General features: G+C 40.3%; 1 protein-coding gene across 6 annotated transcripts in view; it reads right to left on the bottom strand.

Annotated features, from left to right (window-relative positions):
- Window positions 1–14,454, bottom strand: part of camk2d1 (calcium/calmodulin-dependent protein kinase (CaM kinase) II delta 1) — a 100,605-nt gene that overhangs the window by 48,223 nt on the left and 37,928 nt on the right. For all 6 annotated transcript variants that reach the window (XM_034676657.1, XM_034676656.1, XM_034676655.1 and 3 more), the window contains exon 3: window positions 8,949–9,008. In XM_034676657.1, coding sequence (XP_034532548.1) covers window positions 8,949–9,008 — 60 coding nt within the window. The remainder of the gene's footprint in view (window positions 1–8,948; window positions 9,009–14,454) is intronic.

Genomic DNA, 14,454 nt, shown 5'->3' with positions numbered 1-14,454 from the left:
TCAACGCTAATCCAAAGTATGTACACAGAGTACAAAGCTGGTTTTAAAAAATGGCTATCCTAGCTTAGCATGATGACCAAAAGCAAGTCTACCTATTCGCAGGATGTGTGATTAGCTTTGCATAAAAACTGTAAGCAAAAATAAACAGCTTTGTCATTTCAGGATGTGCCTAGCGTTAAAGCTTGACAGAAACCAGCTCTTTTTTAGGAACAAGCTAATGTAGCATAGCATTAAGACTAGAAGATAAAGGAAACAGCTTTGACCTCGCTAGAAGCCTAGCTAAGCATAAAAAGTGTAATAACAGGCAACACCTAGACAGTTTTAGGCCTAGCTTAACTTTAAGACTGGAAGCAGGGGGGAATAGCTAGCCTAGCTTTGCATGAAGACCAAATCCAGGAGGAAACAGCTAGCTGGTTTCAGGCCATGGATAGCCTAGCTTAGCGTAAAAACTTAAGCAGTAAACATCTGCTGGTTTTATGATTTGCTTGGCATAGCTCAGCTTAACGACTGAACGGAGAGGGAAAATCCTCCTTATTGACCTCTATGCTTTATTTAAGTTGTATCGAGTTATTCTGTTCTACATTAATGCTTAGTTGAGGTTAGTTTTATTGTTGAATTGACCTGTTATATTTTTGCTCTTGTTATTGAGCAGAAATATATAAAATACAAATACATCAAAATCTCGAATGCATCACTATTTTCTTTAACACCTCACTGTCTCTTAAATTTTATTGCAGTAGTTTAATATTATTTATAATATTCTTAAGACTAGATTCAAGTCAAACTGTTAGATTTCCATCCATCTCTGTGCTCTCGGGGTGACTTACATACAGACACATGAATAACTGATGAAGGACGTTCTCTTTTATCCTCTCTCAGAGGGCTGCACATACAGATGCTGACATGTACATTCTACATGGAGGTCAATAGGTAGGCAGCTATACACACTGATGAAATAATAATGTGAGTTTATACTCAGTTTGAGATCTGTGCTACAGCTCGAAGCTCATGTTTGCAGCTTTACTTTGAATTAAAGGTTCTGGTATCTTTTAACCTTGCTTTCTGAAAACATGTTTGGGATGCTCTATTAGATTCCAACTTTATCCACCAACATATGTCCACAAAGAAACTCTTTGATTATTATTTTAAGTGTGCGACAACATCACATCTACGTTCCAACCCTCACCTATGGTCACGAGCTGTGGGTAGTGACCGAAAGAACAAGATTGCGAATACAAGCTACCAAAACGAGCTTTCTCCGCAGGGTGTCTGGGCTCAGCCTTAGAGATAGGGTCAGGAGCTCAGACATCCCAGAGAGGCTCAATGTAGAGCCGCTGCTCCTCCAGATCGAGAGGAGCCAGATGGGGGGGTTCGGGCATCTGGTCAGGATGCCCCCCGGACATCTCCCTGGGAGGTATTTCGGGCATGTCTGTCTGGGAGGAGGCCACGGGGAAGACCCAGGACACGCTGGCGAGAATATATCTCTTAGTTGGCCTGGGGACGCCGCGGTATCCTCCCAGAAGCTTGTGGAAGTGGCCGGGGAAAGGAGTGTCAGGGCTTCTGTACTGAGACTTCTGCCCCCTTGATCCGGACCCGGATAAGCAGAGGGAGATGGATGGACATAACTTTCTGATGAGCAGTGAGATATTTGTTTGAAACTAGAGATGAGCGTTTCATTATTATCTCAAAATCTGCTTGACTCATTAACAAAAACAGCAACCCTGTCTCACAGAAACACCACAGGACAGGAGCTGCTGCATGTAGCTGTTACACACATAATGTGTTGGATCTGGAATAACCAGGTTACAAATAACTACAAACAAACATAGCAATAAAGGCAGCAGTCGACCAAGAACTCCTACTATATTCCAAATGTAGCATCTACAGTGTGAATATCACAGATCTGAATGTTTTATTAGCTCTACCATGAAACACAAACACTATAGGAGGCCTCATGCAACATGCCTCTGCAGAAGCTCCACTCTCAGTGCTCAGGTGTTGAAGGAGATGTCAGGGGGCAGTGAGCTGTCTCTTCCACTTTGCTGAACAAGTGGAGACTGAAGGCGGCATAGAGAGAGGGAACAACCTGCCAATGCTGAGGGTCCACTGACCCAATTAACTCCCCCGTCTAATGGACGTGAAATGACACGGTGTGAAGAGAGTAAGGGGGAGACTAAGACTAACACGATGACTGTGAATAGGTCTGCAGCAAGTACTGAGTCATTAACTCAGGGGTTAATGAGGGTTTCTGTTTGAGAGATTTTTACAGTCTGTGGAGAGCTTTAGAGCTGATCCCACATGGAAACTATCTGATGGGAATATCTACTCACATTGATTGGGGTTAATCATGGATGAGGTAAAAATTAATGCAAAAAAAGTGATGTTTTTAGGATTATAAGGCATATTTGAGCTTTAGTTGAACAGCCAATGACACAGCCATTTCTGAAAGTGATCAAAGACTGTTTCTGGACTGAAGCTGAAATAGTGGTTGCTACTCTCTCCTCTTTGGTCTTCCCCAAAAATGTCTCCATAAATTTCTCCTGGTCCTCAATTCAGCTGCCCGAATCATAACCAGAACCCCTTCCATCGAACACATCACCCCTGTCCTCCAACAGCTTCCCTGGCTGCCTGTCGAATACCGCTTCAGTCTCAAGATCTTCCTCCATGCTCCTTATGCTCGTTTGACCTCCATGGGATCTTGAGCATTCAGCTGGGCAGCCCCCCATCTCCAGAATTCTCTACCACAAACCATCTGTAACTCAAACTCTCTTCCCAGTTTCAAATTTACTGTAAGCATAAAGATGTCAACACTCCTGATAAAGTATTAGAAGAGTCCTTTTCATGTGTTGCTCTAGTTCTGACTCGCAGCTTGAGAAACAAGGTTTATCAGCCACACAAAGCTTAATCTATGTGACATAAAAATTGGTGGCTCCAAGCATTGCATTACAGCCAATGGGCTGCATGCATGGTGCCCATTGGCTGTTCTGCTTTTTTTAAAGTTATGTTTTGGGGCTGTCCCACCTTTATTTGGAGAAGATAGGACAGCAGGAAACCAGGAGAGAGAACGGGAAGTGACATGTGAGAAAATGTCCTGCAGGTCGGAATCTAACTCGGGCCATGGACTCCGGGGCACGCAACCCAACCACAAGGCCAATGCAGAAGTGTTAAAAACTGCAGAAAATCGAGTGTCCCCTTGAGACTGGCTCAGGAAGTACCGGACACCAGATACACACAAAATCAAAAAAGCTGATCTTTACAGCAGAAATAAACATGTTTAAAGCCTGGTTTAAAAGACGAGTGTTGTCTGGATAGCTTATATCTTGATTGGCACACACTGTACGGGGCATGAATTTTTTCATAATGCTGCAATTTCAAAGATATTACGATTACAAGTTTTCCATTACGAGAGGCACAGCTGACTTGACTGACAGGCGGGAACACTGTAGCTGTTGGCGAGGAGGCTCAAAGCCCGCCTCTTTATGTCACCCTCGCTCAACAGCAGTTTTGTTGAGTTCAACATTTCCAATATTGTGTCCACCAACGATTTGCCTCAAAACAGCGCTTCAGGAACAGACGGGTGACGTCACGGATACCACGTCCATTATTTATACAGTCTATGGACCAAACTGGCATCTCATAGTCTGCATTTTTATTCATAATCTAGGGATATAGATATCCTGTACTGGATTATGAAGCATCATGGACCTGTAGCAGGAGTCTGACTGCTATAAATTGATGATTTCAGATCTCCTTCAAAGATTAAAATAATTCATAAAACATTCAAAACAATAAACTTGTGAAAAACTGAATTTATGTTGCCTTTTTTGCAGGTTTTATTGTTAAATGCTAATTCTCAATGCTTTTAATGAAACCGCAGACCTTCTGTTTAATAAAGAGAATAAATTAGCACAGAGTCGTTATCTTGCAGCTCTGACAGACACAAAGGGAACTCTGGCTTCTGTTCAAACCAGCAGCGAGCACGTTATCTGCTCGTTTCAATCACCCAGACTAAAAAAGACTGCACTGATATTTCATCCAGATTCTAGTGTGAGCGAGTGAGTGTGAGCGTATGAATAAGAAGTAGTACTGGAAATAGCTCCTTGAGTGCAGAGGAGAGAATAAAGATAAACAGCAGAGATCCTGGGGTAATAGATGGAGAGATTGAAAAGAGGAGAGATCCTCCAAGGGGAATTATCTGATTGAAATCTGTCAGATCTATAGCACAGCCAGGACAACCTTGTAGAAATGAGGGCTTTCCCCGAGCAGGCTGAGACATGAGTGGAATAACAATGTGATCAGCACTACCTACGACACATCTGTCATCATCCGGTGGGAGACTCACCACTATCATCTCTCTCTCTCTTCATCTCCCTCTATCCCTCTCTCCAACACGGTCTCAGCAGATGTGTGTCTAACATGAGTCTGGTCCTGCTCAAGGTTTCTGCATGTTAAAGGAAGTTTGTCCTTGCCACTGTAACTTGCGAAATGTGGAAAAGTGCTCTGCTCATGGTGGATTAAGATGAGATCAGACTCAGTCCTGTCTGTAAGATGGGAGAGGATCTTATCCTGTCTTGATGTTGGGTCTTTGTTGATAATATAATATTTGTTGGGATTTGGTGCTGTGTTTATAGCTGTGTGAATGTGTTCATGTAAGAGAAGTCCTCTGTTGGTATTTGAAGTTTCAGAAGTCCACCAGGGTGTCTGTCATTAACGCTGTCTAAGCATCAGTATTTTTCTGTTGGCGTTCATATGATGAAAATAACAGCAACTCCTGTATAAGCTCTTCTTTGTAACACTTCTGTTTGTGTTTCCTTCTCACTCAGTCAGTCCTGTGACTCTGCCAAAGTTCCCATCGTGTTGCTGTTTGTGTATTTTCTCAAGTTTGTCTCTTTGACTCAGCTCAGCATGTTTTCGATCCCTCTCTGTCAGGGCACTAGTTCAGATAGGGCAGGTGCCCCATGTACAGAGGCTTCAGTCCTCGTCAAAGTGGTCACAGGACCCAGTCCTAACATGATTTGATGGAACTCCCTCCACATTTCCTCCCTCTCCCTCAAGCTGTCCTCTCTAATGAAAGCAAATGTTACCTTGAAAACAATAACATTTTCAAAGTACTCAAAGGCGCTTTACATGAAGTGCAAAAAATAAAATGAAATAAATAGAATACAAAAAACAGAGATGGAAGGAGGAGAGGTCACATGTTGTAGAATTTCTTTGAAGAGGTAGGTTTTGAGTTGATCTTTAAATGAGAGCAGAGAGTCAGAGCTGAGGATGTTTGGAAGGAGAGAGTTCAGAGAGTTGGGGCAGCAATGGCAAAGGCTCTAACCCCCAAGGTGCAGTGCTTGGTCTTACTGATGGGGACAGTAGGTCTGCATCTGAGGATCTGAGGTGGCGAGATGGGGAGTGGTGTTTGAGGAGGTCGGTCAGGTATGAGGGGGCGAGGCTACTGAGGGCTTTAGCAGGGTCTTGAAGTGGATTTGGTGCTGTATGGGGGGGCAGTGGAAGCGCTGAAGAATGGGTGTGATGTGAGCTCTGGAGTGATTGAGTCAATCAATCTAAAGTGTTGTGCTTTTTTAATTAACTAAGAGTGATAATAAAAACATCCTCCATGTTGTTAGATGATGCTATCAGATAGATTTTTGCCAGTGTGAACAGGCAGAGGAAATCATAAACTTTATCAATGTGCTGGACTCTTTTCTGCAGATTGATTTGATCTCATGTGTGCGTGATCAGGCAGTCACTTATGTTGCTTTCGCTATCCAGAATTAATATCCACTCTTAAGGGATCTTGACCAATCAGAAACAAGTACTTAACACAGCCAGGTGATTCTCAAGAGGCAGGTAATTAGTGCTAAGTATCAATGAAAGCATCATCATTATTTAACCTACTACAGTTTTATGAAGTGTGCAGGGTTCAGATCATTTTTCATCATTGCTCCATGATGAATGCATTAATGCACATCTTTCAGTTTGCAGAACAATTATCTTTCAAGTGTCTGCTGGAGCTCACTGACAGGTGAAGACGTTTAATTTAAGTGTAGAATACAGACTATATGTTATGCATCATCTGGTCAGCTCATTCAAGGAGCCTGACCATTGACAGTAAAAGAAAAAACACTGAAATTGATGCAAAAATTCCCCAACAGTCTAAAATTCAAATATTGGTAAGATCTAAATGATTCTAGCTTCATCTAGGGCTGGGCAATATAAAAAAGATATCATCATGCTAACTTTGTTCATATTAGTTGATATCGATAATTATCACAGTAAAAAAAAATCAAATCATTATTTCATTTAATTTTAAAGGCAGATTTTTGCTCCCGAGTGAAAGTTGACGGTTTGTTAGTTTGTTTCTGGATTTAGTATTCTGATAAACTTCTTGAATCCATCATTTTTGACAGTGCTAACAGGAAGCAGGTCTTTAGGGTAAAATGAGATTTTTTTGTGAAGTTTAAGTATGTAGATTCTTATTTTTCTCAGGTTGAGATTATTTGCATAATCTGAGTTAGTTCCCAGCATCCTGACATTGTATGTAATGAAGTGTATTAAGTTAATCGTTAACACAGATTCGACAGTGTAACACTAACGACTCTGCTTTGAGCTGGTAGGTTTTGAGTTTTCTTCAATGCCGCTTGTTTCAGCTGTGTTTGCATTACGCTCCAAACGTCTGTAAGCCCCGCCTACTTCTCACCCTGTGTTATGATTGGCTGTTCAATGCTGTCTTCTTCTTCGGTCTAATGTTTGGTGGCAAATAGCCTTTAAGACACATGAGCCCACCCTCCCTTTCCAGTGGTTGGAGCAGTAATTACAGGTTTAAATGTAAAAAATTTGTATCAAACATTTGTTATATTTATTTTAGGGAAAATTTTATAGCGATAAATATTGTTATCGGATTATCGCCCAGCCCTACCTTCAGCTACAAAACAAATTGGAGCTCATGTAAATATCAAACATCTATTTAAATCGTTCTTTAAACAAACACTAATGTCAGGATTGTTGCTCTAAAGCAAAGCTTGGTTTGGTTCACTTAACCAAAACAACCCTCTGCAGACTCTCTTTTTTATGTTGGTTAGTCCTCTTCTTACTCCAGGACAAAAGACTGTCAAACCAAATAACCCCTCTGTTCCTCTATTAGCCTGTCGTTTGCAGCCTCTCACCAAGTTTCCCACCAGCGGAGCAGAAAAGAGACCAGCTACAAATAAACACCAATTTTCACTGAGAGGAGAAGTCGCTCCTGTAGCGGTAATTACAGTTTGTCGGCCTTTGTGACTCCCAAAGTGAGGAGGGAAGAGCAGGGAGGTGTGTTAGTGTGTGTGTGTGTTAGCGAGGGGGAGGACTGATGAGTGCAGATGCGCTCTATTTGTGGACGAGAACAGAGCTTTAAATATCTGTAAAGGATCAGTGTTCATAGATGGAGTATGTCTCTTTGGATTCAAAACTTCACTGAATCAAAGTATTAGAGTTAAGACAGACACAACACACTAATGTAAACTTAACAACTGGGTTCCTTCAATATAAGAACTACCTGACTCTGCAGAGGACTCAGAAACTATACTGATATATGAATTGGGGCGTTCACACCAAACACAAAGAAAACAATTCCCCTAAGTCAATTTAAAGACTTGAGTATGTTGATGCAAGTTCTTGTAAGGAGGCATGGATATTCTGAATTGTATGCGTGAATGAATTCGGGAGAGTGGAAAAATCTGAACTTCAGCGAATCATTAATGCTGCAATAGTCAATCAGCGTGCAGATCCTCCGCTGACGTATGATGTGACATAAGGACCGACGGAGGTTCATTCATCTGACTGTATGGGACACATTGATTCTATCTCTGTGCAGCTTCCCTGAACTCTGTGACTCTACCTAATTTTATAGGATCAGGAATAAACAGGAGCTCACTGTGAGGAAAGTGAGTGAGGAGGATTATCTGCTAAGTTAGCTCCGCCCCCATTAACATAACCGGCTCCAAGATTCATTGTAGTTCAACTCAACCGTGTTACGTTTCAAAGGAACCTCTTGCTCTCTCACGAAAATTCACGTCTTGGGCAATCACGTTCACGTGACTTTGATGCACAAATTGAGCGAGTAAACACAAAACATTCTCACATTCATATTCGTGCAACTAGTGTAATAGTTAGCATTTGGTGTGAATGCGACATAATGAGATAAAAGGCGTTAAATGTCGGAAGAATATAGTCAACTTCAAATCTCAAACCATGAAAATGAGACACTGATAATGGACTGCAACCACTAATAGCACCGAGACATGAGCATCATTTACCCTCGCTGTCTCACTTTTCAGCTTTTAAGCTTTGTTAATGAATTTTATTTTATCTTAATTGATTTTATCTTGCCTTGTGTGGTTTTATGAACTGTGTTTTATTTTTCTGCCCATGTGGCTTCTGAAGTGCTCTATAAAAAAAACATTATTCAATTATTATTATTAATTAAACACCAGGTTACAGGAAATATTTTGTTGTGTGCGATTTCCCTCTTCCTTCACCTCCATCTTGGTGCCCCTCTCTCTGCTCAGTTGGTGTCTTTATTTAAAAAAACACTGTAGCTTTATATATTTCAGATTTGATGGTACTTAGGTAAAGTTCTGCCAGCTGAAACAATCATCTAAAAACTTTTGTAACTTTATGAATCTCTCGACTCGAGGAATATGTTTAAAATGAAGGTCCTTTGAGTTAAAAAACACTAACATTTCACTTCATCAGAGCAGATTTTCTCCACTTAAAAATGTATTTTTGTTTGTGCAAAGACATACAGGATGGAAGATAATACTCTCTGCAGATGTAGCACGCTGTCAGAAGCAATTAGAGGAGAATGTGGATACAGCATGAATATTTAAAGCATCTCTACATGTTGATGTTTTGAAACACAGATATATATTTAACATAACTCCTCCTGTGACATGCACAGAAACAGATACAGCTTTAATTACCGATGTTGGCATGCTTGAGGAGGCGGCAGATCCTGGCCTCTCGCTCCAGTTTCTGGTGATCTGTGGGGAGAAGAAAACACATGTCACATCTATCTGCCGAGAACTCCTTAAAGATTACACCGCCCACACCTGCCTTCACCATGTCCCTCCTGCTGGGGACGATGAGCAGTAAAAATAACAGAACTTAGTCATTACTGTGCAGTGATGGACAGAAAAGCAGGTCTGGTCAAACTAGCTCTCCTTTAAAGCTTTTGTGCTCTTTTATTTGGAGCTGCTTTAACCACTGGAGGAGAATAAGAGTGTCTGATGGAGCGGCAGGTCAGTTCACAGGTTAATAAGATTCTGAGGGAAAAGTACAAAGTAAAAAAGAGGGTAAAGAAGTCGAAACTTGTCATTTAGGACCAAAAAGAAGCATTTATAGAGGAAAAATTGACAATTACAGATGAGGCTGCTGATTTAGAGAGTTTTTATGGGACATGGCAAAAGACATTTCTGCAACAAGATGAGGTAAAGCAACACAACGAGACACGGGACTACAGACGGCACACAATAAGAGATATTTGATTAGCAGATCGTACATTTATGTCCCGGTTCAATCCAATCCAAAAGCTGCTACTAAATGTCACACTTCTTCCTCCAATGAGGAACAAGTGTGATCTCAACCAGCACCAATAGGACAGACCGTCCACTCATTTGTTATCCCATCATGCCTCCAACCAGTGGCGCTCTCACCACCTCCAATCACACCTCTTTTTACGAGTCCCTAATTCCAATCAGACCAATGAGATGTGCTTTTACAGGAGTTGTAATCCCAGCGGTCACCAGGTCAGCAGTGACTTCTCCACGTCATCCCATCCATCCACTGCACAGCACGCCACTAATCTGTGACATAACAGAATTAACAGCCCCAGTGCTGCTCACTCACCATCACCAGCCCGACTGCAGCCACACGCAGCTGATCTGTTCCCCGCCATCGCTTTCATTTCATGCCTTCAGCTTTCCTTCTCCTCTGTGAGTGTCTGACGGCTCAAACCCTCAGATTATCTGAGACAGTGATGTTAGAGCTGGCAGAAAGCTGCGTTTAGCTGGTGAGGATTTTTAAGTTAGCTTACTGTTTAACGTCTACATCCTAAGGATCAATTGAGGCGGATTAAAACATCAATACTGAACTCACTGAACTCTGATCAAATAACAAAGACACAAAGACTTCTATGTTCTAAAAAGACTAGGGATGACCACAATTAATCGATTATCGATTAATTGATTTTAAGAAATTACTTGAAACACGCATTTTTGTTATCAATTTTCCGTCACGTGGAACAAACATCATGTGGTCTCATATTACACTCAGCTATCAGGGAGGTGTTTTAAGTTTAAAGCATGTTTGGATGTGATTCAGTTGTTAAAGGTGTTGCGCACAGCGGAGATGCTCTGCTGGCGGCTGTGCGTCAGGTCTCCCCGTGCGCTTTTTTAAAAGAGGATCAATACAAAACTGCTGCCAACAACGACACAGACACGAAGGTTCACAACTATAAACAGGACATTTTAACCTTTGGATACGAAGGCAACAGACAGGTGGGAAATTCAGGTACGCTATTTTTGCAGACCAGCAACATCAGAGCCGTCTGAGCTTTTCTGCAGCTGGACTGATTATGACCCGGTTGCGCTCCCGGCTGACAGCTGATCAAATACACATTTATTTTTCTCAATAAGAACAAGTAGGCAGAAAACTGGACACTGGGAGTCTGAAGTACTGTTCTGTTAGTAGTCTCAGCCTTCACTTTATAAGATTATGTCCGCGGAGAATATTTTAATGAACCTAATCTGCATGTCAAACATATACCCGTATTCAATCCTGTCAGTTCTATGCATTTTGTTGCTGTAGAAAATATTATTTAGGGGGAAAACAACGTATCTGGCATTGTTTTTGACGTAAGAATAATAATTTTTTTTTATCAATTAATCGATAATTGATCGTTAACATTTCCAAAAATCGATCACGGAAAATACTTAAAATGTACATCCCTAAAAAAGACCAAATCTGAAACACTGAATCACCTCGAGCTTGTGGGGACAAATCAACCATATCAATGATGATGTTGTAAATAATGATAATAGCGATAATTATATGAATATACGGGTGACAATAATAATAATAATAATAATAAACAATAATACTTCTTTGATAATAATAATAATAATAATAATAATAATAATATATCTAACACTAATACAAATCTAAATAAATATGATAACAATAATATCGAACAATACTACTGTGATATTAATAATATTAATATTAATAATAATAATAATAATAATAATAATATGAAATTAATTATAAAATAACACTGCTGTGAAAATAATAATTATAAAATAACACTGCTGTGAAAATAATAATAATTATAAAATAATACTACTATAAGTTAGAACAAAAAATATAATATTAAAACAACAATAATGATTATGATAATAATAACTAACAATGATAGTCATTATAAAATAATTACAATTATAATATAAGCAAAAAATGGGTCATGTCATTCTTTGTTGACAATCATGGATTATAAATAAGTTTATTAATGAACTATAAGGTTTTATGTCAATTTCTCCAGGGTTGTGTTTCTCATCAGCTGACAGATTGCATGTGACATTCTTATATCTGTATTTAATATTCACGCAGTAAGATTATGCATGATGATTTCTTTCTTTCATAGAAATAATTGTGTGTTAAACCCAGAAACTGCAATCAAACCAGAATCTGTTCTCTATGGAAAAATATTCAAAAATGATTACATTTCTCCTCCAAAGAGGTTTCATTCAAGCAGCTCCAGCAAACAAAACTTCCATTATTATTCATGAAACCAATCCAGGCGACGGACCAATCAGCAGAGGAAAATCAGAAACTTTGGAGTACTTTCAAACGCGGTGAAGAAGAGGCAGAGGGATGAAGAATAATTACCAGCAGGCATGATGAAGCTCGAGAGGATATATGTTCTCTGTGCTTACATGCTTATAAGACTTAATTTAGAATCACAGAGGACTGAATGGAGGAGCACATAGGAACAAATCAGAGTTTCGGTCTCAGTCTCACTTTTGGTCATTTTCTCGGTACTGATTTGACTCAGACCCGTTTACTTCTCTATTTTCACTGACTCTACTTCCCCTCAAGCTACCGCAAATACTGAGAGTATTACATGTGAACTCAGACACTGGGAAAGCTGCAGACTTTAGAGTAAATCTAAAAGGTCAACTAAAGAGAGCCAGAGCGAACCTTCAACCCTTCCTTATTTTACATGTTTTGGTTTCAAAATAGCCAAAAGTTTAAATTTACTCCAGTAAACTGCAGAACAGTCTGAAATGACCGCAAATTTATCCTAAAACCCTTTAACCCAGAGCAAATTGTTTTTGTATATCTGAATATGTTTCATATTTCAACATGGAGACATCATACCTTTAAGAAGTGCAAGAATCCTTAAAATGCAGAAGATTTCATGCTTAAGTGGTAAAAAATAACCGATGCTGACTTTTAAACTCTCTGACAACATTTGAAAAAGATCTCTACCATTAACTGTGAAGCCAAAAGATTGAGAGCTCCCCTGCTGAGTACATAATTACATAGTTACATAATTAATCCTGCCTCCTTAATGTTGACACAAGGAGCAGAGGCCAAACTATGAAATCACATTTACAAAAAACATGGTTTCTGTCGTTATAGATAGTTCTTATCATTGAATAAGTGATTTGATGCTATAAAGAGGGCTACATATGACTCTTCGATAGAATGTTTACCTTTGTCTCAGAATTCTCACATCAAAGGTAGAATTCTAGAATGTTGTCTCTGATGTTAAAGACAGAATTCTAGAATGTTGTCTTTGATTTAAAAGGTAGAATTCTAGAATGTTGTCTTTGATTTCAAAGGTAGAATTCTAGAATGTTGTCTTTGATGTAAAAGGTAGAATTCTAGAATGTTGTCTTTGATGTTAAAGGCAGAATTCTGGAATGTTATCTCTGATGTTAAAGACATGATTATAAGAAAAAAAGTAGGACTTTAAAATATTCAGTGGCCAAAAACCCTTTTTCATATTAAGGCCATGATTGACAGCTCTGTTGACCAATGAGGCTCCTGCAGCACTGTGTGCACCAGATTATGAGAGTAGAGGAGGAACAGTGAGAGGAAACGTAACAAACACTAACACAAGAGTCTGCTTCAAACCCACACAAGTATCTGTGAGGCTGTGGACTGGACCCATCTCAGGACAGGACCCACCTGACGACGGGACCCACTTGGGAATTGGACCCACTTAACTCTTATTATATTCATGCACAGATATTGTTATCAGCTCCAAATTTTAGAGAAACTTTAAGTTTCTAGTCTGAATTTAGGAAGTCCTCCTCAGCTCACAAGTCTTCAACACAGCACATAAAGCGAGGACATATCTTTATTCTCTCTTCCACTGCTTGATGCTTCTCAATCATATATCAGAAGTCCTCGGTTTGATTCACTCTGGAGCTGGCCCATTTAGAAAACCCAGATGAGCTCGTCATCGGCCCGACAGAAACCAGGACAGCAGCTATTTCCAAAGCAGCTGCTGATCAACCGAGCCGCCTGCAAACAGGCCCTGTGAGGCCTCACATCTGGCTCCACATCTAGCACCGCAGGCTCAGTCTCTTCAAATATTATACGTCTACGTGACTGAAATCATTTCAGGACACTCGAACAAAACCTTGTTTAAAAACTAGAGGAGGAGTAAAAACCATTTCCACCTGCTGTTATCACTAAGAGGTGAGTAATGGTGTTTAGTGCCAGGGGACAAAGAGAAGTGTGATACAGAGAAAGACAACAAGGGGGAGAAAACACCACACTGCCCACACACGCTTTAGTTATTCCCCTCGGCAGCAGCTTCTTTCATTATCTGAGTCTCACTTATACTCACTCCAATGATTGTTCGTCTACCTGAGAGTGCTGCTTTGTTTTGGGAATACTCCTTATACAACGGTTCCTTCAGTATCGCACTTATAAGTTATTACATGTTACATGACAAACAGATGCTGGATGCAGAATCCTTCCAGAGAGCTTTTTAGGATCTGTTGGAAGATAGCCTAAAGTCTGCTCTGGGATATCCTTTGGCAATCCCCAAGAATTGTTGATTCTGCACACATTTCTGGTTATATTTAGGCGACCGTAAACTTCAGGAAAATTAGCCTCAAAGTGATGAAGACCACAGCAGCACGTGGGACTCCAGCTTAAACCAATACATACGAAAGATGCCCATCTGTCAGTGTTAGTCCGTCCACAGAGTGCTCTGAGTGTGTGAGTGAGGGGATGGGGCGGGGGCTACACTTTCCTGTGATTATTGTGATTGATTGTCAGTACTAGGAATGTTGATTGAGAATCGGTTCCAGGTGAGAACTGGTTCGAAATAGTTCGCGCCATCGACAACATTAGCAGTTCCCAAATGGATGCCTTTCACTTATCTCAGCGTGCCTTGCAAAACAATGATCT

The sequence above is a fragment of the Notolabrus celidotus genome, chromosome 23 (assembly GCF_009762535.1).
Source record: "Notolabrus celidotus isolate fNotCel1 chromosome 23, fNotCel1.pri, whole genome shotgun sequence".
NCBI lineage: Eukaryota > Metazoa > Chordata > Actinopteri > Labriformes > Labridae > Notolabrus > Notolabrus celidotus.
This window is presented reverse-complemented; position numbering and strand designations above follow the sequence as displayed.